Source organism: Lepidochelys kempii, chromosome 6 (assembly GCF_965140285.1).
Source record: "Lepidochelys kempii isolate rLepKem1 chromosome 6, rLepKem1.hap1, whole genome shotgun sequence".
NCBI lineage: Eukaryota > Metazoa > Chordata > Testudines > Cheloniidae > Lepidochelys > Lepidochelys kempii.
Window position 1 is genome coordinate 60,649,367 of NC_136385.1, and position 25,924 is coordinate 60,675,290.

Consider the following 25,924-nt stretch of genomic DNA (forward strand, 5'->3'; position numbering starts at 1 on the left):
ACTGCAGCTCTTGGTCTCTACCCATGGGCATGCTGGAAGCAAAGCCTCTACATGAGATTAAAGAGGGAAAGGTGCGGAAACCAGGTAGTTACCAAGGGAGGTGGGCTTGGTTGCAGTTCATGGTGCCAGACTATTGCTTGTTATATTGGAGAAGGGTTCATATTTGAAAGGTTTTCTGGCTTGGCTAAGCATTGGAACAAGTCCCCCACCTCCCCCCTTGGGGAGAAGCATGAGCTGGCTGGAGTTTGCCCTGAGCGCCATTTACTCAGGAACTCTTGAAGTCTTTAGATCGGGATTTGAGGACGTGAGTAACTCAGGCAGAGGTTATGGGTCTATTACAGGAGTGGGTGGGTAGGGTTCTGTGGCCTGTGAAGGGCAAGAAGTCAGACTAGATGATCATGCTGGTCTATGCATCTATGAATGCTGTCTGAGCTTTGTGCTAAGCTGGTAACCTCCCTGCACCCTGACACAGGCCCTTAAAGCTTTCACAAGCCAGGCAACGGTCCAGGGTTCAGACTGGTTTTTCACAGGCACATGGAACAGTGAAGTCCCTGCTCTGATTGTCTAACCCCTGTTACAGCTGGACGGAACCGGCTGGGTTACAATGCTGGACTCCCACCGCCCCAGTCCCGCAGGTGATTAGTTATGGGGCTAAACCACAAGATGGTACCCACTACTAGCTAGTCTAGTCACAGCGTCTCCCAGCAGGAGGTGCTGTGGAGAATAAGGCAGGAGCACTTGTTGTGGAGGCCGGTGCTATGAGGAAGCCACGGCTTGTCCAGGATTAGCCACTCCCAGCAAGACTCGGAAAAGCAGCAGCAGAAGGAAAGTAACTGGAGGGGCTGGGTGGGACTTGCTGCCTGACTTGTTCCCATGGCTGTTGTACACTGATTGAGGGCAACATGCTGCTATGAGGGTTCATCTGCAGCCACTTGAGGCAAGGCGAAGCTGCAGATAGACTTGGACTGCCAACAAGAGACTTACTGAGGTGGTGTCAACCTCCAGAGAGCTAGCAACTGTTCATAGGTAAAGGCTCTGGCAGGACAAATGCGTTACAGGGTGCCTCTGCCCCAAGGCCTGTGTTAGCCTCTGCGTGGTGCAAGGCAGAGGGAGGCCTGCCAAGGATTTGGCATATGGCCAAGCCACAAGGGGCTGCTAGTCAGACGTCGCGGCTCCTCTCTAAGATCTCTGAACCCTACAACAGGGGTGGGTTATGCTCTCCTCTCTCATGCTGCTGCCCAAGGGGTCAGAAACCCAGCTGCGCCAAGAGGAGCAGCCCGCAATCTGCTCTAGCATGTCAGTGTGGTTTGCAGATGTCCAACAAGCTGCTGCCATGGTCCTTAGTTAGGCAGAATTTGGATGCCACATCCCCACCTTAAAAGAACAGTGAGTTAAATGCCATCAGCATCTTCCCTGCAGCTAGGTTTGTACTGAACTCAGAGGTACAGCACAGGAACCTGCTCCTCACTGTATCAGTCTGTATCTAACCACTCTGCCCTCCTACCTCCCAGTTCCCATTTGAAGGCAACACATCAGGCGAGTAGGTGAGGAAACCAGGGGGCCATTGGTACCAATGTACCAGATGTTTCCCTTGTGCAAGTATTCTTTAAATCCCCTCACCTCAGTCCCAGCCCAGTGTGGCTCTGCAATTATACTGCCCCACTGAAGAGGCTGGTGCAGTCAGATACGGGTTTAGCTGAAGCCACTGCACCAGTCTAATGGCCCACGTGTGGTTGGAGATCACTGCAGGCAGGGGCCCTCAGGCCTCTAGCCAGAGAGCCCCTCACAGAGAGGGCAGCTGCCTGAGTCCTCCCCTGAACCCTCCCCCATGCCTTCAAGGGAGAAAATCCCAGCCCCCAGGCACCTGTGCTCACTGGCATTCCTCAGCTATCGCAGGGTAATCACTACCAGACCAGCAGGGATGGAGCTGATTGAAAGCAGACCTAAGACGAATGAGAAGTTGCTTGGGCGTATGCTGGGTAAGGCAGCCCCTGGGCAGAGTGTGTGCTGGCCCCACAGGCCCCTCTGTGTTCCGGGGGGGGGGGGCCCTCTTTGCACCACTGATCCCAGACCTGTCCTGCCCACAGTAGGAGGTGTCAGGCCCTGTGACTGAGAAGCCCCAGAAAGCCCCTGATCATAAACCACTGGAACAGGAAAGAACAAATGTAGCTGAACCAATTGACATTCATTTGCCTTAATGAAACAGCTTGTCCCCTTGCCAGCAGAGCCACACAGCCAGGGCAAGGACCAGATGCCTGACTAGGCCAGCCCCCTAGGAGCCCAAAGCCAATTGCAAAGTCTGCCTTAGTGTCCAAATGCAGTTTTGTGTCACCAATAAAACAAAATGTGCTGTGAAATGGGCATGTACCAGCCTGAACTGCTGCAGCTGTAGCACAAATTGGTAGACCAGAAAACCCCCCCTCCCCTCCCCTCCCCCTCAGCTGCCCCACCCCACATGGTGCTGAACAGCGAGACCACAGCTGCAGGCTTGGGCCAGCCTCACATGCAGACCCTCCCAGCCCTGCAAAAGGTGAGTATGAAACAAAGAGGAAAGAAGTAACAACATGGGGCACTGCAGCGGCAGACACACCGGGGAGAGGCCAGATGTGTTCTGGCCAGCAGGAGGTACTGTGGGAAGGAGATCAGGCTCTGTTCCAGGCAGCAGGGGCTGAACCAAAGAGGAAAGACCCTGCCATAGAGTACAGAAGTTTGGCAACCACCTTTCCCTGCTAGGTGGCGACAGAGCCCCTTGTGTAGGGAGCAGCAGCACCTCAGGCTTAGTGTTTCTCTTTCAACCCTTTATGTGCACCACCCACACGTTGAAGGCTTTGCTGGAGAGGCCAGTGGGCCTGGGGAGAGAGCCTAATCAATGGCTCACAGCCAGGGTCCATGAGGAGGCTGGACTCTGCAGCTGGATCCCGGAGAACGAATTACTCACTGAAAGGCCTTTGGTCTCAGGTTCGATTCCTTTATTCATTTAAGTAGGTTCCGCTGGAGTTGTAATGATAAAAAAAAAATGCAAGGCATTTTGGGTAACACTATGCAAATTATCCTAAAGGCAGTGACAGTGAGGCTGATGCTCTCGCAGGGCAAAATGTCAGCCTTTGTCTAAGTTGCACAGTATCCCAGGGGGTGCGGGGTGGAGACCCCCATGTATAGACACACGGTAGTCCCACTCAGCCACTGATGGACACTGTGCACCTGTGTAATCCCCCCCGCCCACCCATGTAGGACATCGCCTGTGCCCCACACAGCTGTCCGACTCTGCCCAAGAGGGAAAACAGCGTTTGACTTTGGGAGAAGCTGAGCAACAGCATGAATTGGTTCGGCCTGTACACAACTACGCTAGGATTTGGGCTGTACATTTACATTGAACCCCACATGCTGAGGACTCCATGACAACACCGATGAGAGGATTACATCCATTTACAAAGTTCTGCGGCCAGCTCCTTCTCACACCCCTGGGTGCTTGTCTGCACTGGGGACAGTAGCTGTTGGGGAGGTCCACATTGTCACGCCTTCCTGTCCCTTCCCCCAGGGTCCAGAACCCCATAGGCAAAGTGTCCCTTCTGCACCTGCTAGGGGAACATACTCAATGACCCATACGACCTTAAGGGAGTCTTGGCCACACCAAGCAACTCCACAGCCTCTTCCCCACTCCCTTCTAGCTAGCTGAGCTCCCCCTGCAGGCTGCTCTGCACCGCTGTCCTGCGAGCAGCACAGCCCCCCAGGGCAGTTATTTTTAACACTGCCACACACAGTTCCCAGAGGTCACAATTCCTCAGGGCTGTGGAGATAAATCTCTCACTCACTTTTTTTTTCTTTGCAGTATTAAGCTCTTTTGTTTTTCAGGGTGGCATTTGATTTTATGCTGCTCACCTAGGAACAAGTCTCTCTCTGTCCGGCCCCTGCAGGGATGGGATGGAGTTCAGAAAGGGAACCCCGAGGTTGACTCCCAGGAAAGACTTTCAGACTGGCAGATGGCTCAGGCTGTGGAGTCACCGCCCCAGAGGGAAGGGGTGAGAACCCCATTCATCTCGTGGGATGTTTAAAGCCACTAGAGAATGCATGACCAGGAACAATCCTGTCCTGGCCCCAGGGAGATGGTCTGGGTCATCTAACAGGCCTTTTCCATCCAGTCCAGGTTGGTCCAAAAGGAATCATCTGACACCTGATGTATGACAAAGTGACTGATCTATGTTCCTTTTTCTCTTGGGCAGTATGTGGTTTAAGACCCTGTTGAACCCCTCCTGATGCCAGGAACCTTCTCTCCATGCGCACTGCAAAGCCATCAGGAAGCTCAAGGAGTGAAAGAAGGGATTTCAGTTACACCATGTCTCATTGCACAGTGACACTTCACTGTGACACAGGTGTAATCAGCAGGAACCCCATTTAGAAACTCCACGGTTTTACCTAGCGAGCAAAGATAGCTGCCAATTCAGCCAACATCTCCAGAGGGAGGAGCTACATGGGGTTCAAAGTAACCATGGAACCTGTTGATGGGGACACTCCTCTGGTGTTCCCTCTTCCTTGTTTTCTTCCAGTGCAGAGTCAGGGGTTGTGTAGGAAGAGGAGCTGTTCTTTGATTTATGTATGTCTGAGGGCTCCTTCTCCCAGGCTGAGAACAAGTAAAAGAGCTGCATCTTACAGCTGCATTCGGAGAAGGGCATCTTGTGGAATCTCTGAACAGTCTGCATCTCTTGTGAGTGGGGAGCAGAGAACCCCCTAAAAGGAGAGGCAAAGGAATGAGTCTTTGTAATCCTGCCAAGCAGTCCCTCAGTGCCAGCTTATCTAGCTGTGCCAATGTTCCTGTACTGGCACATGAGAAGGTGCTTAAAGGTCTTCTTGAAAGTGGCATTACAGAGGGCATAGCAGGCTGGGTTGATGGTGCTGTTGACATAGCAGAGCCAGTACCCAATAGACCACACTGTCTCGGGTACGCAGGTCTCACAGAAGGTGTTAATAAGGACCATCACATTGTAAGGAGTCCATGTGAGAATGAAGGCAAGCAGGATGGCAAATATGGTTCTGGTGACTTTTTTCTCCCGGGCTGCCATCTGGCGCTTCTTCCGCACCTGACTCCTGGCAATGCTAGCAAACTTCCTGGCAACATTGGCTGGGCGATTGTTTGAGAGGGTATTCTGGGCAGAGGCCGCTGTCTTAGCTGGGACAATCTCAATGGCCGTGACGCATTCAGTACCAGTTTGCTTGGTGACAATCTTAATTTTGGACCACTTGGAGGTCGAGTTAACCCGTGGGTGGGCAGGGCTCTGCCCTTGCCCAGCTGGTAAGATTTCTGCCACCTGCTTCTCTTTTGTGGTCTGGGTGATGCTGACTGTGCTGGATTCATTGGAAGTCTCCTTCTCCTCTTGCTGACCAGCAGCCTCTGTCTGTGCTAAGGGTTGGTCCTCCAATTTACCATTCCTCACCTCCTCCTTCACCTCCAGCGCCCTCTTGGGAGAGTTGTTGTTCTGTTTGATCAGTGGGCTCTTAAAGAAGCTGAGTGGCTTAGTCTTCTTCTCCTTCTTGCCCTCAGGCTTGTGCCGTCTCACTCTGCTCCTGCTGGCCAGTGAGATGTGAATGTACAACACAGTCATGATGACCACAGGGAGGTAGAATGCAGCGATGGCCGTGCCAAAGGTCACGGCAGGATTAGATAGGAACTGGATGTAGCACTCCCGCTCCGGGACTGTCCTCTTCCCTACGATGAACTGCCAGAACAAGATGGCAGGTGCCCAGAGAACAAAGGACAATATCCAAGCTGCTGCAATCATCAGCCCAGCCATTTTGGTGGTCCTTCGAGCCGGGTAGGTCAGGGGCTTGGTGACACAGAAGTATCGGTCAAAACTGATGATGAGTAAGTTCATCACAGAGGCGTTGCTCACCACATAGTCCAGCGCCAGCCAGAGGTCACACACCACAGCCCCCAGCGGCCAATAGCCTTTGATGATATAGACTGTGTAGAGGTTCATGGAGAAGACCCCAATGATCAGGTCAGCACAGGCCAGGCTGAAAAGGAAGTAGTTGTTCACAGTCTGGAGCTGACGGTTCACTTTAATGGACAGCATGACCAGGATGTTCCCCACCACAGTGACCAGGCTGAGCGAACCAGTTACCGTGGCAATGAAGACCAGCTCCACTGTTTTGTACTGGTTGGAAGGATGCTGCTTGACCACCTCAGATCGGTTGCCATTGGTGAAGTTGTCATAGGTAAGGTTGGCCATCTTCATCTGCCAGGGCTGAGCAGAGAGGTTATGCATGGATTCTGCAGTGGGGAGGGAGCGAAAGGAAGAATATTACACATAGGCACCCTTCTGCCCTCTTTCTTCTGCAGTTGTGGGCTCCTTTAACCAAGTTTCCTATGAGTTTAACAGTATTTTTCTATGTATGTTGTCTTTGGTTTTGCAAAAAAGGATGGGGCAGTTTTATCCCCAATTTTCTCTCTCCTATCACCCCCAGACCTCTTCCCATATCCTCTAGCTCCCCGGTGATGCCCTTTTTGGCCCCGACTATTAGACTTTTTAAAACAATGGAGATTCGTCAGCAGAGCTGTATAAGAGGACCCCAGGGCTGGAATAGCAGGAGGCTCTGGGTTAGGACTGAGATGTATGAACAGAGCTGTGTGTGAACAGCCCAGGTCTGGAATAGCAGGGGCCAGAATAATGGGAGAGGAGCAGGAACGCTATAGGTCAGGACTGAGGCATGTAGACAGGGCATCTTGGTTTTCATAGGCCTTTCTTCTTATTACATCTATATTAATGAGCCAGGGAAATGATGCAGACTTAAGTCAAGAGGAGGCCGAATTTTGTTCACTTATACCCCTTACACTCCATTGGCTTTACTGGGATGGTACCAGTGTAACTAGCAGCAGAACAGGTCCAATCCTCTTCTTGCATACTGCACCCAGAGGAATGGAGTGAATTCAGGCCTCCTTCCCTCGCTCACAACCTGGAGAAAAGACTCTTGTTGCCTCCCCATAACTGAAGCTGTAGCTGAAAAGCAGTCACTGTGAGAGCGTGATGGACTGAGTGAGTGATTGCACAGCCTGAGCAGTTGTGTCTCTTTAAACCTCAGCATTTTCCCAGGCCAATGTTGTTTTTAGCTAATGCTTGAAAATCTCATTGTGTTGTACCATGCCCATCTGCCCCTGCAGCCCTCTCCCCAGGAGCTGTTCATGGCAGCAGTTTGTGTTCCAAAGCGGAACAGCCTTGGAAGCATCTCTCGGCTTTATGGAGACACAAAAAGCTCCAAAGGAAAGCTCTAAAGAGTGAAGCCAAAGGAAGGGTCCAGCTAACAGAGCTCCCAGCCCATCCTCAAGGCATTTGCTATGGAAATCCTGCCCTCTGCTGTCTGCTTCTTGCACTGTGCTGGGTGACAAACCCTAAAAGGGCCCCTGCTCCCTGCAAGACCCTGATAGGGCTACATGGATTCCGTGGGAAAATGAAGCAGAGTGAGAATGGTTTGGTGGAGTGGGAAGCTGCAGTGGCTCCTCTTCTGTGGCAAGGCCAAGCAGCAGGTTTAGGTCTCTTTGTGCCTCCTTGTCCTGCTGAAATGCCATTTTCAGCAGGTGTTTTACCAGACCTCAGGAGAGCGATGGAAACTGATGGTGAATGCAGGAAGTTTGGCCTGCTCTTTGAACAGCCCCCCTACCGTTCAGCCCGAGATTTTAAAAGGGAATTGGGTGCTTGTGAAAGGGGCCAACTCAACAACCATGGAACTGAACACAGCCAGTGTTTATCTAAAGGACAGGTCCAGCCTGGCCAGCAGCTGAGCAACCTTCCTCTCCATCTCCCCACTGGCCACTGATGTTCTTCAGCCCTCAGGAGAGGTGCAGTCCAGGGGCTTGACCAACCCTGTTCACTGCAACAATTCTAGTGGCCTGAAGCCAGCTCCCCGGCCCGGCTAATGGTGAGCACTGGGCTGTTGTGTATATGTCACTGCCTCAGTTGTGTCCCTGTCTCATGTGGAACAGCTGGGGGCGCCGGGGGGGGGGGGGCGGTTGCAGGGAAGAGAAAGAGGATCACTAGGCCTTCATGACCCACTACAGATCCAAACAAAATAATGGGCTATACCAGGGCCTGGCATCCTGGGAAAGCTCGTGCTGGGGTGTGGGGAGAACTCACGTGAGTCTCCAACAGCAAATGGCTCCCTCTGGAAAGCAAGACCTGGAAGAGAGACAAGCAGACCCCTGATTAGGTAATGAGAGTGTGACCTGCAGCACTGAGAAACCCCTTTAGGAGATACGGCATCTGGGGCAATCTCTGAACATCAGCGTGTATCCAATAATATTCACTATTCAACAAATGGCTGAATTGCCAGGTCCAGCTGATGGAATAAAGAGATGTGAGCATCACACCAAGTGACAGGTCTACATTGCAGCTGGGAAGGTCCTTCCCAGCACAGGTAGATAGACACTCGTCTGCTCAAGCTAGTGCACTAAAAATAGCCCTGTGGCTCAGCAGCCCAGGTGGCGGCTCGGGCTAGCCACCCAAGTACATACCCAGGGCCTTGGGCAGGACTGTACTCAAGTGCCTAGCCTGGGCTGCCGGCCGTGCTGCTGGGCCACCAGGCTATTTTTAGCACATTAGCTTGAGCAAAGCTAAAGTGTCTGCCTGCCTGCGGTGGCAAGCACCTCCCAGCTGCTGTGTGCACATCCCCAAGGCGGGTTAGTCACCAGGGGCTGACCAGCCATGCAGCATGCCAGCACCAGAGTGACAGACCAGACTGCCAGTGGGTCTGAGCGTGAGCCACACCTGTGCCCCAAAGGGTCAAAACCTGTGTGAGCTGGAGAGGGTCTGCCTGTCTCATGCTAGAAGTACAAGTGCTCCTTGATCATCTGCTGCATCCCCTCTCCACATCACCCCATGTGCTGCCTGATCCTCTCTCATCAAGGTCCCCCCCAGCAGCTGCTCCCCAACATCGGTCTCCCCCATAACACTCCTGCCCCTCATGCCTACTGACCCCCTCTACGCCTTCTGACAGCCACACACGATGTCTAGCAAGATGGCCCCACACAATCCTCATCATGCTCGTGTAACATGCAGGAACTGTGCAGAGGCCCAGCCACAGAGGGGACTGAATGCAGCTCTCCCCATCCTCTTACTGCACAGACACTGGGTACCCACCATCGATACCAGGAGCCTTTCACTCCCACGCTGCACTTACTGTCCCCCAGGAGAAACCCAGGGACAGGGTCTGCACCTTGGGCAGAGCTGCATTTAACCCCCTGGCCCTGGAACAGCATCTTGCTTGATGTCTGATTTTCAGAGTCTCATGAGCAAATAGAACTGATGAGCCAGCCACTTGGGCTATGTCTACACTGCAGTCAGACACCCCCCACTGGCCCGCGCCAGCTGACTCAGGCTCCTGGAGCTCCAGCTGCAGCCTGAGCAGTGGGATACTCCCACTTTGCAGGGTTCTGGAACCCCACCTCCCGCCCAAGCTTGAGCATCTACACTGCTATTAAACAGCCCCTTAGCCCGAGCCCCACGAGCCCACATCAGCTAGTGCGGGCCAGCCGCTTGTTTTTAACTGCGGTGTAGGCATACCCTGAGTGACTAACGCATATCTGCACCTGATAAATATTTCACTAAGGAGTGGATCCATTGCAGTCTGATTAACCCAACCAAGATTCACCCTGGGCTGGGACTGTTGGCCTCTCACCCCACAGCTTAGTGTCAAGACCCTCCATTCTCTCCAACAAGAGAAAGAGGGCTTATCTAGCCCCCGCTTCCGCTGCACTGGACAGACCCGCCTGCACGGGGATTAGCCCTACCCCAGCAAACAAACACATGCACACCCTCAGCCAATGTGGCTCACTCACTAGACATGGCTCTGCTTTCTGGGTCACACTGTCAGCTCAGAGCTACAATTATTTAGTTTGGCTGCAGGCAGCTATTGCAGAATGTTAATGGAGAAGAAATCCCTGGCACCTTTAATTCCTTGAGCAGCCCTTACCCCCTTCCCAGGGGAGCCACTGAGACATCAGATCCCATTATGCCAGCTTGGTACCAGCAGGAAAGAGAGCAGGCCACTGACAATCTGGGGCTATTTCCATCTCCTTCAGTGAGCCATCAAGAGCCCCATAATTATTGCATGAATAAACCGGGGCAAGCATGAATCTTTGAGGAGTGCCTGAGAAAGCAGCCAGCACCATGACTCCACAGCCCACACACAACTGTAAGTGAAACTCAGGAGACTCCATGCAAAGTGGCCTGGCAGGGGCAGAATCTACAGGTACTTATTACATAGTGTATCTGGAGACCGGAGGGAAAAGAGTGACTGTGAGAGCTGCAAACCCTGGGAAAGGAAACAGTTCCTGTCTGATTCACACCCCAACCTGGTCTGCTGCACTTAGCAAGTCTCACACCCTGCCTGCCCTTGGCCACAGACAATGCTTCAGTATGTCTAGAACGCAGTCTGGGCCAGACACTGTGGCACTGAGAGGCCATTGCCTCTCACGGTATTTCCGGCCGAGTTCTACAGAGCCACACATTCTGGAGAGTTCATTAAAGCAGCAGAACCTTTGGGGGCTTCTCCCTGTGTAGCTGATAGAAGCTTGACCCACCCTGACTGAAGCCCACCTAACCTGCCCCAGAGGCTGTTAAACCCATTTCCTGGTAGAGGCCTGATTCACTGGAGCCCACTGGGTGCTACTGGGGGAAAATGGGGTCCTAGATCTGGGGCACTCACTAGGCATTGGGCTAGAAGAGCTTCAGTGTCATTAGCCATGACAGGATCCAGTCAGACACTAGAGAGCGCAAGGCAGGGGAGGGATGAGAGGGAGCCAAAAGAGAGGGCCCCATGAGACCTGACCTGAATTGCGGACAAATAAAATGTTTTACAAGAGCCTTCCCAATGCAAAGCGGAAAATCAGATTCAGCAGCTGTCCTCAGTTGGGGAGGGGTTGGGAACTCAAACCTCTGAGACCAGGAGTCACAAAGCCACTGGGCCGGTGCTTGAAGGAGCTTTAGAGCACAGGAATACAGAGAGCATCTCAAGCCAAAAGGAACAGGGAGGGTAAAACCTTGCCCAGCCCTGGGACAGGGGAGGAGGTGCTGGAGGAGGCCCCTCCCTGTGGCGGTGGGCTGTGTCTGTGGCCTTGGGAGCTATGCTATGAATTAATTAATTAATTAATACCAGCTCCTCTCCAGCGGGATCCTATCCCCCAGGGGGTGTTTAATGGCCTCCGTTCATCACTAGAGTGATTAAGTGCCCTGGGCCCCTCTGAAGGCACTTGACCTGCAGTTTTGAAGGCTGGGCCCATGGGGAGGTAACAAACTGGGCCCCTAGGGTACCACACAAGCCAAGCAAAGTTACAAAGACCCAAACTAAGCTCCCTCCTCAGCTCAGGCCACATGTGCTTACCATGCAGGGGCTCACTCCCAGTGTTTATCCAGTCAACATTCCCAGGCCAGCTCCCACCTCAGCCCCTTCTGCCCTGGATCATTCTAGCAGCTTGGGCTTCAGCCCGAAGGAAATACAAGTCAGGCACAGTTGGCTGGTTTATGCTGACGTCCCTGCACTGAGGCCCCACAGAACGACCTCACTGTCTCGCAGTTAACACACTGGCCTGGGAGACAGGAGTCTGGCTCCTTTCCTCAAGGGATGGGAGGAGGGACACAAATTCACTCGGTAAAGCTCAAAACAAACGCCCGTCTTTAGCAGGGGCCGTACTAATATGCGTGAGCGTCTTCTACAGGCTGACTTGCATCTCGGCAGAACACACTATCCGAGCTGCTGGTGGTGCACAAGCTCAAGGAGAAAAAGCGAATGGTGCCACCTGGGCCCTGTCTTGTTCTGGTCTCAGTGACACCGCGGTGATCCAGAGGGACTTCATTTAACTCATTGGAGTTATTGTGGATCTCCAGCAGTGTAACAGACAGAATTTGGCCCATTCTTTCTTTCTCTCCCTGTGACTGTCCCACCTCTCCCAAAAAACAGGAAGAAATATGAGATCAGAGGATGGGAGAGTCCTTTTCAGTGCTACTCACCAGAGCCACAATCTCCCCAACAGGGGTACTTCCCTATTACTCTCCACTCCCCAGACCCATGAGCGCCACTTACTGGGCATCTCCATCATTACTGCTCAAGAACCAGGCCCCTGCACAGACTGGATTGCTGAGTGCCGGCTGCCAGCGTTTTCTCAGCTCACGAGCACGGCATATGGCTGGCGTGGCTGGGGGTGGGGATGGGGGGGTGCTGTTCTGCTGGCCCTGTTCCTGAGCTCTTCTCTGCACCTCACCCTGCAGCCACCCTAGGACACATCAGCTGAATCACCAGCTGTGCTGCTTGAAAAGCTCTGAGGCTCAGGATGTGCTGGCTGGAGGCACGGGGCACCCAGCGTCCAAGTGCCCCCCGGGACTGGACTGGCAGCTTTCCCAGCTGATATTCACTTTAAACGCAGACAATTTCTTTCTGTTTCAAAGTCTCAGAGACGTTCATGCGGCAGGTGCTACTGGAGGGAGAGCTGGCGAGAGGGAGGGAGCTGGGGATCGGGGCTGGGTGATGGGATGTGTGCTGTGGAGAGGTGGGGGCCGGGCATTGATGACTAGGAGGGCAGCTATGCCTGGGACACTCTCTCTATGGAGGGCACTTTATGGAAAAGCCTGAGGATCCTGAAGCTAGACAATGCGGGGGAGGCAGGGGTGAGATCTGGGTGGGGACTGCCGTGGGCCTGCCACCCCTCAATGTCCCAGGATTCCCGTGTTAAAGGAAAACACTCTCCTTTCCCTCAGGGCAAGTCGACTCCTAAATTTATTATCCTTCTCTTCATGAAACACTCACACCATCTCTCCCCTCCCCCACATCCTCCAGGCTTTCTTGCCCTTCGCTCACCTTTTGTCCTACTTCACCCCCTCCTTGCATTTTTCGCTCCCCCTCCCCGCACTTTCATTTCCTTCTTTCCTCCGGTCTCATTCTCTGTCTCCATCTCTCTCTCTTTATGCCTCTCCTCTGTCTGCTGCCTCCTCTCTGCTCACTAACACAGGAGTCAGAGGGAAGATGCAGTCTTGGCTCAGACCAAATGACTTTTTGAAAGGGTTCATAGGGATGACAACCAGCAGGAGCCATAAACTTCCATGCCAATTGGATTTGCTCCCTGCACTCCCTGTCACTCATCCAGTGCATGCAGCGGATGCTCTCCCAGACTCACTTTCACCAACAAGCTGGAACAAACTCAATTTCTGTCCTCATGCCTCTCTTGGCTTTTCAGCTGTAATTTATGAGTTGTTTTCTATCCTGCTGCCCTTATGCTCCCGAGACTCCTTGCAGATAAGAACCATCTAGGTCTTTCTGTGGCCCCCCACCACCACGAGCACCTCACAGACCTGACAGGGAAGACCTATCGCCATTTTACAGATGGGAAATTGATGCAGGGAGAAATGGTGCCTTACCCAAAGAGTTTAGATTTTAAGCTCTCTGGGGCAGGGTGTTCTGTGTTTATCCAGCACCTAGCACACTGAGGCTCTGATCCCTCAATGGAGCCATCAGTGCTTTGGCAATACGAACAACAAGACATACAGGGAACCTGAGCAAACGATGTCTTCAGCGTGCCAGTCCACCACCTTAACCTCAAACCGATTCCTCCTCCAGCTGTCTGGCCAGCTAAGTATTAATCCTCACATGCCTCAGCATGGGATCTTCAAGCTTGGGGAAAGCCTTGGAGGGGGGTTTTCATTCAGTTGTAGAAACATATTCTCCACATCAGAAGAATGTCTTGCCCTTTTCTTGAGACCAAAAACACTTTTGAAGGGGTTTTAAAGGGGATTAGATCTGCATGGGGGAAGAGAGGTTTATTTCCCCAGGGGCTGAGAGCTGTAGACTGTCAGGCCGTCGGGGATGGGGGAGGTGCAGATAAGCTGCTAGTTAAACTTTTGCTCTTGTAACTTGTGTCAGAGATGCACAGAGCTTAGAGAAGGTACCCCATTGTAAAGTAAATAATGCAAGCCGTCACCAGTCCACTGGGAGGTGGGTAGGAATGATAAAAAGCCCACAGTATTATTAATTATCCTTCTGTACAAAAAAATGAAATAAACACAGTTATTTCATCCAGTGCAATTATCTCCTCAGCAGCAGCTGAACACTTTGCCCAGTGCACTACGTGTGATCAAGAATGCAGGGGCCTTTGTTTCAGTCCATATATGTCAAAGGAATCAGGGCTCCATAAACACCGTATTATCGTACTTCTAACAATCGATTTCCCACTTCACTTTCTAATGCACATGAGCAAATGCATTGTGATCCTAGGAGACCATCTTGTCCATGGAAACATGAGTGCCAGTGCGTGGATGGCACCTCATTCTTGGTGACTAACCTCTTGAACAAACTATCAAGGGAAGTGGTGAATTCTCCATTTCTTGATGTCGCCAAATCAAGACTGACTGCCTTTCTGAAAGATCAGATTTACTCATAGACAAATTACTGGGCTCAATACAGAGGTAACCGTAGAGGAAGGTGAAATTCTATGACCTGTGTTATGCAGGAGAACAGACTAAATGATCTAATAATGGTCCTTTCTAGCCTTAGAATCTATGAAGCATTCATTTTATTGCACATCAAACAACAGTATGTATGCTCATGGCATAACTGGCCACATGACACCAGTTGTCATTGGACTACTGAATGAGTATTCCTGCCAAAGTGTTTCATACTTGTCTCTGAGGTGCTGCCACTGTTCAAAAACAAGCAAAAAAAATCACTGACATTTTTCACTCTTTGTTCTCAGAAATGGCTGAGCTGTGTATTCACTATTTTCGACAAAAATCATTCCTGGTCTGATAATAAACAAGCCAAATTTCAGCTAACAAGGTAAGAGATTAAGTTAGAACCCTTTGAAAAATGACCCTTTGGAATTAAACTGTTTTGGAAACAGGTGTCACTGCACCTGTCATTTTACAGCTCAGTAAACTAAGGCGCAGAGAAATGAAGTGACTCACGCAGGGTCACGCTGCCAGCATGGGGCAAAGTTGGTACTAGAGCCCAGTGCTGTAACTAGGTATTGTAGCACATGGAACAAGCAAGCATATTTGTGCCTCCTACTACAGCCCTGCATAGGACTATTTCTTAATCCTGCTCCCACCCCGCCCTGCAATACCCACTCCCACGCGCTCCCACATTGTTTGTTGAATTTTTATCCTGCTCCCGCTATTATGGCAGTGGGTCCGGTGGGACACACGGGATCTCAGTCCCTCTGCAGAGTTCTACCCCCTATTGTGTTTTTTTCCTCGTCCATCCCATTTTTCCACCTTCTTCTCCGGCTTTGCACCCTGGGCAGCTGCCTCACTCGCCCCACCCTGGTTACCACCCTGTTAGAACCCAAGACATCGGATGTGTAGGCCACTGTTCTAATCACTAGACCAAGCTGCCTTCCCTTGAAGTATTGCTAAAATCCAGCCCTGGTATCATGTAGCCACAGACTGAGAAGGCACCAGAGAAGAGAGTCCTACCTTGCAGGCCCCCTTTGTTACTTTAGTCCTGGGCCCATCTGCACCCAGCACTAAGAATGCCCTTCAATCTGACTCACAGCCCCCTTGCTATTCCAACCCTGCCCTCCCCAGGTCCCTGAACATTGCACACATCTCAATTCCAATTTGCAGCACCACCTGCTATTCCAGTACTGGGGGTCCCTCACACTCAGCTCTGCCCAATGCACCTTAAGCTTGATACACCTCACCCCTGCAATTCCAGTCTGGCTTTCTTCTGACCAGAGACATACAGTTCTGCTAAACTGCATGGTGGCTTTGTTTTGGAGCTAAGTGAAGATTCATTCATTTTTGATCAGCGCAGGATTTGAAGCTAACTCCCTGAAGGTGTACAGCAAGCACACAGATTAAACATACTTCCATGTAATGTATCTGCTCAACAAGAATCATCATCAGAAATAAAGACAAACTCTAATAACTTTGTCAGAGGAACATGTACATATGGGTATGAGATAAATTAGATAAACCAATTAGTTTCTCAAAGGCAAATGAGTGTAATCCCCTCCCAGAGGAGACTGGCTTCTGATCTGGGCTTATTAAATCAAGACCTTTGGAGGAAGAGCAGAGCTTGAAAAGATGCTGAGCCCTATGGACTCCCTTCCTCCCCAACAGTGGAGGGGCTGATGTATTTATTTAATTACAGTTCACATATACTGATCTGAACCTCTAGTGTATCACATGGGATAAAGGCACAAACCTATAGGTCATAAATCTTAATAAGAAGCCACCCTGACAACATGCCAAGTCACAGAAAACCCTCCCGTACAGCCACTCCTCCCCTCCAGGAAATCCTGGAAGAACCCGTAAGTCTTGTGACACAGTCTGAGAGGCTCCAAATATGGCTTATAACAAATCAAAGCAGGAAGCAAATAACAGAGATCTGGACCCCTGGCCAAGAACAATTGCAGCTCCAGACCCATTACAATTACACCACACACCTCTGGGAATTGTGGATATTGCAGTACTCCATGGAGAAAAAGGGCATCTGTCAGGAAGCCAGGTCTCCAATAATTTAGGGCTTTGTAGGTGAAAACAGCATCTTCAACTCCACCCAGAAATACTCCGGCAGCCAGCACAGACCCCAGAGGCTAGCCATCACCCTTCAATTTCCAATGTAGAATCATAGAATCATAGAATATCAGGGTTGGAAGGGACCTCAGGAGGTCATCTAGTCCAACCCCCTGCTCAAAGCAGGACCAATCCCCAATTAAATCATCCCAGCCAGGGCTTTGTCAAGCCTGACCTTAAAAACTTCTAAGGAAGGAGATTCTACCACCTCCCTAGGTAACGCATTCCAGTGTTTCACCACCCTCTTAGTGAAAAAGTTTTTCCTAATATCCAAGCTAACCCTCCCCCACTGCAACTTGAGACCATTACTCCTTGTCCTGTCCTCTTCTACCACTAAGAATAGTCTAGAACCATCCTCTCTGGAACCACCTCTCAGGTAGTTGAATGCAGCTATCAAATCCCCCCTCATTCTTCTCTTCTGCAGACTAAACAATCCCAGTTCCCTCAGCTTCTCCTCATAAGTCATGTGTTCCAGACCTCTAATAATTTTTGTTGCCCTTCGCTGGACTCTCTCCAATTTATCCACATCCTTCTTGTAGTGTGGGGCCCAACACTGGACACAGTACTCCAGATGAGGCCTCACCGATGTCGAATAGAGGGGAACGATCACGTCCCTCGATCTGCTCGCTATGCCCCTACTTATACATCCCAAAATGCCATTGGCCTTCTTGGCAACAAGGGCACACTGCTGACTCATATCCAGCTTCTCGTCCACTGTCACCCCTAGGTCCTTTTCCGCAGAACTGCTGCCTAGCCATTCGGTCCCTAGTCTGTAGCTGTGCATTGGGTTCTTCCGTCCTAAGTGCAGGACCCTGCACTTATCCTTATTGAACCTCATCAGATTTTTTTGGCCCAATCCTCCAATTTGTCTAGGTCCCTCTGTATCCTATCCCTGCCCTCTAGCGTATCTACCACTCCTCCTAGTTTAGTATCATCCGCAAATTTGCTGAGAGTGCAATCCACACCATCCTCCAGATCATTTATGAAGATATTGAACAAAAACGGCCCCAGGACCAACCCCTGGGGCACTCCACTTGACACTGGCTGCCAACTAGACATGGAGCCATTGATCACTACCTGTTGAGCCCGACAATCTAGCCAACTTTCTACTCACCTTATAGTGCATTCATCCAGCCCATACTTCTTTAACTTGCTGACAAGAATACTGTGGGAGACCGTGTCAAAAGCTTTGCTAAAGTCAAGAAACAATACATCCACTGCTTTCCCTTCATCCAATGTCCCGCACTCCCTCCTGGCAACAGAAGGGGGATACCACAGGCAGCATCATGGCTGCTCACAGATTTGGGCCTTTGCAAGTAGACTGTGTGATTGTCCACTAGACCAGTGTTTCTCAGCCTTTTTGATACCAGGGACTGGTTGCTGCCTTCCTACACTGTGTCAGGGAGATCTCAGGGACTGGTGCTGGTTCATGGGCCAGTTGCTGAGAAACACTTCACTAGAACACCAGGTGGAAGCCTTTTCCTAAAAATCTGGGCTTGGAACAGTCTTTCAGAGGTCTCCTTTGGGAACCCTTGCCCTGACATCCACCACACCAGTGTCCCTGCACATCCCTTTCCTCAGACCCATGGCCTGGGATCTCCAGAGGGAACACAGTTCTGGGATTCATTGTGCTGCATTGGTCCCAATTATCCCATGTCCTGCTGACCAGGTGCATGATTCCAGCAAGGGTCCCCTTTCCTTAGGAGCTTAGCTCCAGCATGTCCGTCTTTGGCCAATATCATACCCTGATGGCATTAGATCCAGCCGCCACTAGATGGCACTCTTGTTTCTGACAAAAATGAAACAATCTTTTCTCCAGCTGTGATAAAGTGAGGTTAAAGGTGGGGTTGAGTCAGTAGCTCTGGTCTGGTCAGCATGGTTCTGCTGTAGCTTTGATCTGATTAGTGTGGGAATGCTAGAGCTCTGCCCCAACTGGATCTGGGAAAGCTGCAGAGTAAATCCTGTAGGGCATTTACGCTGCAATTAAAAACCCACGGCTGGCCCGTGCCAGCTGACTCGGGCTAAGGGGCTGTTTAATTGCTGTGTAGATGTTTGGGCTCATGCTGGCTGCAGCCCAAGCTCTGAGACCCTCTCACCTTGCAGCATCCCAAGGCCTGGACTCCAGCCCGAGCCTGAATGTCTACACCGCAATTAAAAGCCCTGTAGCCCGAGCCCCATGATCCTGAGTCTGCTGGCACGGGCCAGCCACGGGTGTTTAATTGCAGTGCAGAGGTAGGGTTTGATATTGACATATTTTGGTCTGGTGATGAGGAGAAAGAACTTGCACTTTTCCCACAGTGCTGGTGCACTTCCTGGCTTCACTGGAGCCATCTGGCACAGTACGTGTGGGGAGGCCATGGGGAAATCTAGCTCTCTCTTTATCTATGTAGGCTTTCTACATCACTCATCACCAGGACATTGGACAGTGACAGTAATGTAGCTAGGCAAAGTCAACCCCAGGTAAAGGGGATAGTGCTGATCTCACCACAAGGTAGAAGCTACCTGCCCTTGTCTTCACCAGGATTTTGAAGTGAGAGAGCTAATCCACATTAAGAAAAGGAGTACTTGTGGCACCTTAGAGACTAACCAATTTATTTGAGCATAAGCTTATGCTCAAATAAATTGGTTAGTCTCTAAGGTGCCACAAGTACTCCTTTTCTTTTTGTGAATACAGACTAACAGGGCTGTTACTCTGAAACCTAATCCACATTAGTCATCCCACAGTAAGAATACCCCTTGTTTAGCAATGAAGACAAAGCCACAGTGCCTGGGACACTGACTCCAACATGTTCAGCTGAAGAAAGTGTTTGTTGCAGTTATAGCATTGAGGGTTAAAGGTCGGGCGTTAATGAAAGGTCAGAACAAATCAGGTTTCATATTTTGGTTAGAGACAGAGACAAAGGAATTTGCCCAAAGCTGTGAAGGCCCCAGCAAGAGTCATTTCACCCTGGTTCCCAGCCTTTTGCTATTTATCTCTGTTCTCCTAAAAGTGCCGAGAGGGTAAAAATCTAATGGGATTAGTTCTGTCATGTTAAACTGCAAATGCAATGCAGGTTTTAGCATTAGCACAGGCAGATAACTAAGCTCTCAGGAAAGGAGGGGAAAGGAAGAGGGAGAAAGGAAGAGAGCAAGAAAGAAGAGTGAGGGGGGAGAGAGAATGATAAATGAGTATTTGTTTATGGAGTGTGTGTGTGTGTGTGCGTGTGACAGAGAGAGAGAGAGAGAGAGAGAGAGAGACTGAACTGGGTGATGGTTTGTAGTGATAATAGCTTTATCTAATAGTCGTTAATTAGTTACTGAGTCATGGCACTGCTTTACATGTAGTGAGCGATTGTTCTAGATGACAGATTCACACCCCTGAGAGAGTGTGAAAATGTAGCTCTTAGATACCAGTAATAGGCACCTTGGCAATATGATAGATAGACAGAAAGAATAAAGAATGTGGTTCTATTCCTAGCAAAGTGAATTGGCCAGATTTCATACAGGCAGGGAGGGTTCAGTGCTTGATAGTGTCAGACACAAGTGCCAGTGATCTCTGGATAATTAACATGTGGGAAATAAATGGAAAGACGGAGAAGGAAAAGAAAAGGTGAATCAATAGTTCACCAGCGTTCAATTGTATTTGCTCATTTAAAATGCAGTCACCCCTCTTGCACTGTCAGGAATGCCCCGGACTTGGCAGTTTCATACTGGAAGGCATCCCTTTTAACTCCTTACCCATCTATAAACAATAGATCAGTGAAAGAGCTGGTAGAATTACTCATTGCAAATAATTTATAGCATGGGGGTAGGGCATTTTTTTCATTGAGTAAATTATTCATGATTTTTTCCTATTTATATGACCAATTCTGAGAAGTGAAAACAAAATTACAATACACACACATGCTGTTTGTCATCAGTCTTTAAGTCTCCCACTCCTCCAAACCACATGGGCAACGCCAAGTATTCAGGTGACTGGAAGGTCTGATTGTGGGCAGGCTGCAGGCAGGGAGACAGGCTGGTGGCACTCATGGTTCATTAGGAAGGCTGGTTGAATGGTGGCAGGAGGGAGGGTTGAGAATTACAGTTCTACTTGATTGATTGATTTTTCAGTTTTTAAAAATGCGCCCATGAAAGTTGCCTGCTGGCGACAATAGAGCATGTTCGTTAAAATCATATCAAATTAATTAATCAAAGCAAATTAATTAGTATTAATTTATTCCATTTCAGTGCTCAGAACAGTGCTAGGCACCTCTCTGTACAAGTAAACAGGCATGAGCCTCTAAGCAGATGGCTTTCCCCATCCTGCTCCTAACAGTGATATAATAAGAAAGCTAAGGTGAAGCTTTATTATTAGTTGAGTTAAAACCCCATTGAGATTGATAGGTGTGAACTCACCCTTCAATTAACACACATTTAAGTATAAGCCATTACCTAAGACAAAAGATGTGACATCTGATGAAGTGAGCTGTAGCTCACGAAAGCTTATGCTCAAATAAATTGGTTAGTCTCTAAGGTGCCACAAGTACTCCTTTTCTTTTTGCGAATACAGACTAACATGGCTGCTACTCTGAAACCTGAACCCACCCAGATGCTCTTGGCTGAGTATGGGTGGAGGAGATGAATGAGAGAGAAAGGAACTGAGAACAGACAAGAACAGAAAGGGAGAAGCAAGAAAACCAATCAGGAGCCTGTAAGTACAGTGACAGGTTTCAGAGTAGCAGCCGTGTTAGTCTGTATTCTCAAAAAGAAAAGGAGTACTTGTGGCACCTTAGAGACGAACAAATTTATTTGAGCATAAGCTTTCGTGAGCTACAGCTCACTTCATCGGATGCTTGATGGTGTCAGACACAAGTGAGCTGTAGCTCATGAAAGCTTATGCTCAAATAAATTTGTTCGTCTCTAAGGTGCCTCAAGTACTCCTTTTCTTTTTGTAAGTACAGTGTGACCCTGGAAAAAGCTAGAGACCTTTTGAATCTGGTGTTGGCTAATGGTGCTTGCAGGCTATAAGCTAAGAAACCATTCTGTTTGTTCTTAGTTCCTTCTGCATTCAGAGATACAGGCCTTTGTACATTCCTGTAAATAAGCAAGATGGCATCAAAGAAAATCCCACAATCTATCAAACATCCCCAGGGCCCTAAATTTTTACTAGCTGTCACCTCGAATAGGAGTACCACAGGATCCACTTTCCAAGGAGAGAGCTTGTGAGCTGGTATTCCTATTGACCCAAGATGGAGCAAATAATGGGGGTTCTTGCAGAAATCACCAAGCACCGACAGGATTTCAAAGAAGCCCCAAAACAGGAGCTGAAGATGTCACAAAAGAGTTTAAATCAAAGCCTGGAGGTTTTACAAAGGAACTAAAACTGAATCTGGACGGTCCCAGAGGGAACTGAGGGTTGCCTTGCGGGCGGAGGTCAAATCTCTGTTGGAGCAACTACAAAGCGTCCAGACAGGTTGGGAAGCCCAGCTGCAAATCTCCCAGGCTAAAATGGCAAGACAGAAAAGAGGTGACCAACAACCTAAGTTCCATAGATCAGATGTTTTTCCATAAAATATTGGAGACCAGGCAAGCTGTAGCCAACCTGGAACTTGCTACCAGAGATGAGCTGCAGATAGGACTTAAGAACTGAAAATTCAGCTCCAGAAGGAAATCAAAGGGTCACAGAACACCATGGAAGGCAGCCACCTGGGTGAGAAATTGAGCCAGGCAGAGGACTTGGGTAAGAGGAGACACAACAGTTTTCTACCCCATTTGTAACGCAGAGAGGTCCAAAGGGGAGAGATTGGGCTGACCCAGCTCAAATAATGCAAAAGTCCCACTATCTTGGAGGGGAAAACTCCCTGGGAAGCTTATTTGGCTCAGTTCAACTTTATAGCTCAAATAAATGGCTGGGAGGAGGGACAGAAAGGGGCTTACTAGCAGCCAACTTTGGTGGCCCAGCTCTGATGGTGCTACAGAACTTACCGCCAGAAAAGGGACTGAGTTCTCCAAACCTGGTACAAGCCGTGAACATATGGTTTATAGCTAAGCTGCCCAGGGCACAGCTGAGATCTAGAAGAAGATGGAAAGAAGAAACCCCTCCTTAACTGGCAGAGGACCTGTAGAGATGTATGTTCCTGGCATATCCAGGTACAACCAGCCTTCCAGGATAGGCTGGCAATGGACCGATTTATAGATGTTCAGCTGGACTTGGATTCGCAGATCAAGATCAGTGAAAGGAGGCCAAAGACACCCCAGGAGGCTGTGGAATTTGCCCCAGAACTTGAATCTTTCCTTGAGGCTGTGCACCAGAAGAGCAAGCAGCTGGTTGTGAGGATGATGGAAGCTGATTACCATAACACCTGGAAGTACAGTTCTGTGCCTAATATATATGATGAAGGAGGGGATTCTAATCTGTTTAATGACCATATTGAACAATTAGAACAAATGATCAATTTGGTTTGTAAAACAATGGAAATTAGCAATGATGCAAAATTAAAGGAAATAGTTCAGTTAAATGCTGGTACTGAAAGAAAATTGGCCACAAAAAAAAGTCGCAATAAATTTAAGTCAGGCCAAGACAGACTGTCATAAGTGTCTAGTTAAAGCGTCTCTCCCAGTTCAGGAAATGGGGGAACACCAAGCCGAAGGAGCAAAGTTTGGAAGAGGTACAAGGATCAGCCCCACAGGTTTTGTATAGATCTGGGCAGCTAAAGGGCAATAACGGGAGTTTGGCTATTGAGGGCATAACAGGATGTGTGATGGGTATAGGGATAGTGGACGCTGGCTCAGACACAATAGTTATTAGACCAGACACACTAAAAAGGCAGGAAACAAGGGATCCAGAACTGAACCATCTGATTGGTCTGAATGGAGACAGTGACTGGGTAAAGGGCACCCATCTAAAAAGTGGGAAAATTGGGTTTGAAGATTGGACCTCTGAAATTCAAGCAAGAAGTCTGGATGGCTGAAATAATGGATGAGCTAATAATTGGCTTAGATTTCATTATAGCTAATAATCGTGGAAACAATACTAGGAAAGGTGTCTGACAAATACAGTCTGTGGAAATTCCCTTGAAAGATATGGCCCAGGTGAGACAATGGTTTGTAGGCAACTGGTATGCAGTGAACAAATTGTCCTGCCCATGGGGGCAGAAACCACTATAACAGCAACCTACTGTGGTAGCTTTCCAGAAAGGGAAAGATGGCAAGTAGTTAAACCTATTTTGAGACCAAGAGTCTTGGGGGAAATCTTAGCTGAATCAGGAACAGATTCCTGTTCCTTAGCTGAATGTTAGTGACAGGCAGCACATAGTAAAAGAAGGGAAATCATTTCAATGGGCTGCAGGTTGTGATTTTGCATTTTCATAGGTGAAAAAGGCTCTTGTGACTTAATCTGTCTTGGGCTATCCATGTTTCAAAACCCTTTCATATTGGACACAGATGCAGTGCTTCCAGTTAGGGGGGCAGGATGTCAGCTTGGCTGCCCCCTGAATCTAAGAGAATAGCTGTGGAAGTTGAGGCTAGAAAAGTTGTTTCAGAGGTGAATCCCCCAGTCAGACAGAATGGGTAGATTATGCCTCAGACAGCAAATTCCTGAGAAACAATACATTAGAATATAAGAACAGCCAAAGGTCCATCTTGCCCAGTATCCTGTCTTCCGACAGTGGCCACTGCCAAGTGCCCCAGAGGGAATGAACAGAACAGGTAATCAAGAGATCCATTCCCTGTCGCTCATTCCCAGCTTCTGGCAAACAGAGGCTAGGGACACCATCCCTGCCCATTTTGGCTAACAGCCATTGATGGACCTTTCCTCCATGAATTTTTCTAGTTATTTTTTGAACACTGTTAGAGTCTTAGCTCGACCTTCACAACATCCTTTGGCAAGGAGTTCCACAGGTTGACTGTGAGTTGTGTGAAAAAATACTTCCTTTGTGTTCCTCAGGCTGACTGAAAGGGATCCCTCCCTGGCATTTGACAGGAAGTCCAGGGAGAAAAAAGCCCCAGATTTGGTTGAGAACAAAATTTGTTTATGTTGTTGATGTGAAACTATCCTGACAGAAAGATACTGTACATATGTAAATATGTAACCATGTATTATTTTTAATTCGTTAAATTATTTATTTTTTTCTGTTTGGGATGGGTTGTTGTTAGGTGTCACCATTTTAGGCCTCATCAGGATGATAAACAAAGCTGAGATGGGGGTGTTGTTATGAGCTGAGTGAAACCTTGTTATGGGTTGAGTTAAAACCCCATTAAGGCTTCACACCTAACAGTAAGCATAAGCCCCCACCTAAGACAAAAGGCATGTGTGAACCCACCCAGGAGCTCTTGGCTGAGTATTGTTTTCGGTATGTGTGTGTGTGTGGGAAGAGAGATCTCACAGAAACTGAGAACAGAGGAGAACCAGCAGAGAGAGAGACAGCCTGAGAAGCTGAAAGCATGGTGGCTGACCCTGGATGAAACCTGGAAAGAAGCTTATTGATCAGGGGAGCAGGCTAAAAGAGTGCTCTTTCTGCTGTGAGCAAAAGAAGCTGTTTTCTGCTATTTGATTCCCTCTGCACTCAGGATGTTGTGCATTCTTTGTGAATAAACATAACTGCGTCAAAGAAATACCTAATTATCACCAATTTCTGCACCCAGCTGGAACACCCACAGGGCCTCAAACATTGACTGGTCACTTGAGTCACAAATGGGCAAAAACAGTTACACACACTAGGTTTGCTCCAAACCCCCGCTTCTGGCTGTGTTTGCCTTTATGGCTAACTTTATATTAAGGTTTCATTGTTATACGAATGTGAGAGACATGAGCCACCTGCATTAGAGATGGTTAACAAGCACATCAGTAGAAGGTATTATAGGTTATAAGCCACTGTTATAAATAATTTATTGCCCTGCTGGAGCATATAATCTATAACAATTGATTAACTAGCTATTAAAACATCTATTATTCATTTATTAAACCTTTGTAAACTATTTATAAATGGAACCTTAATATAAAGTGTGACTTAAATGGCAACAAAATAACCTCAGCCTAACCTTTCTTTTGCACTTAACTGCTTTCCCAAAAGAACCTCTTCTGTCCCTGGCCCTAGTTCCCTCTGCCTCAGATAAAACCTCAAATTCTTTTATACTCCTGGGTTGAAGCTATAAGACCACCCGTTCTAGGGCAGTTCAGCATAAATAAGTCTGCCCTCTAAGCAGCAAGCTATAGGTTCCTGCCTTGAAGATTTATATTAAACATAGCACAACGAGTAGGGGTAATAGGATGGGGAGGGGGCAAGGGCAAGAAAGGATGAGGGTGACAACAACACGATCCTGTGGTAATTGGATTAATCATGCTCCCTTGCATGGAGCTTCAGTTTCCATGGGTTTTCAGGAGTTAGTACTTGATATTATAGATAGAAATGAAC

At 49.0% G+C, this 25,924-nt stretch overlaps 1 protein-coding gene across 2 annotated transcripts in view; it reads right to left on the reverse strand.

The window, feature by feature from the left end:
• Positions 1 to 2,928: 2,928 nt before the first annotated feature.
• Positions 2,929 to 25,924, reverse strand: part of CHRM4 (cholinergic receptor muscarinic 4) — a 38,137-nt gene continuing 15,141 nt past the window's right edge. The window contains exons 2-3 of one of the 2 annotated variants that reach the window (XM_073348163.2): positions 8,124 to 8,165; positions 2,929 to 6,265 (exon numbers count right to left, since the gene is read on the reverse strand). In XM_073348163.2, the coding sequence (XP_073204264.1) occupies positions 4,788 to 6,265; positions 8,124 to 8,165 (1,520 nt within the window). In that variant the 3' untranslated portion in view covers positions 2,929 to 4,787. Of the gene's footprint in view, positions 6,266 to 8,072; positions 8,166 to 25,924 lie in introns of both variants that reach the window. The other variant, XM_073348162.2, reaches the window with a different exon arrangement.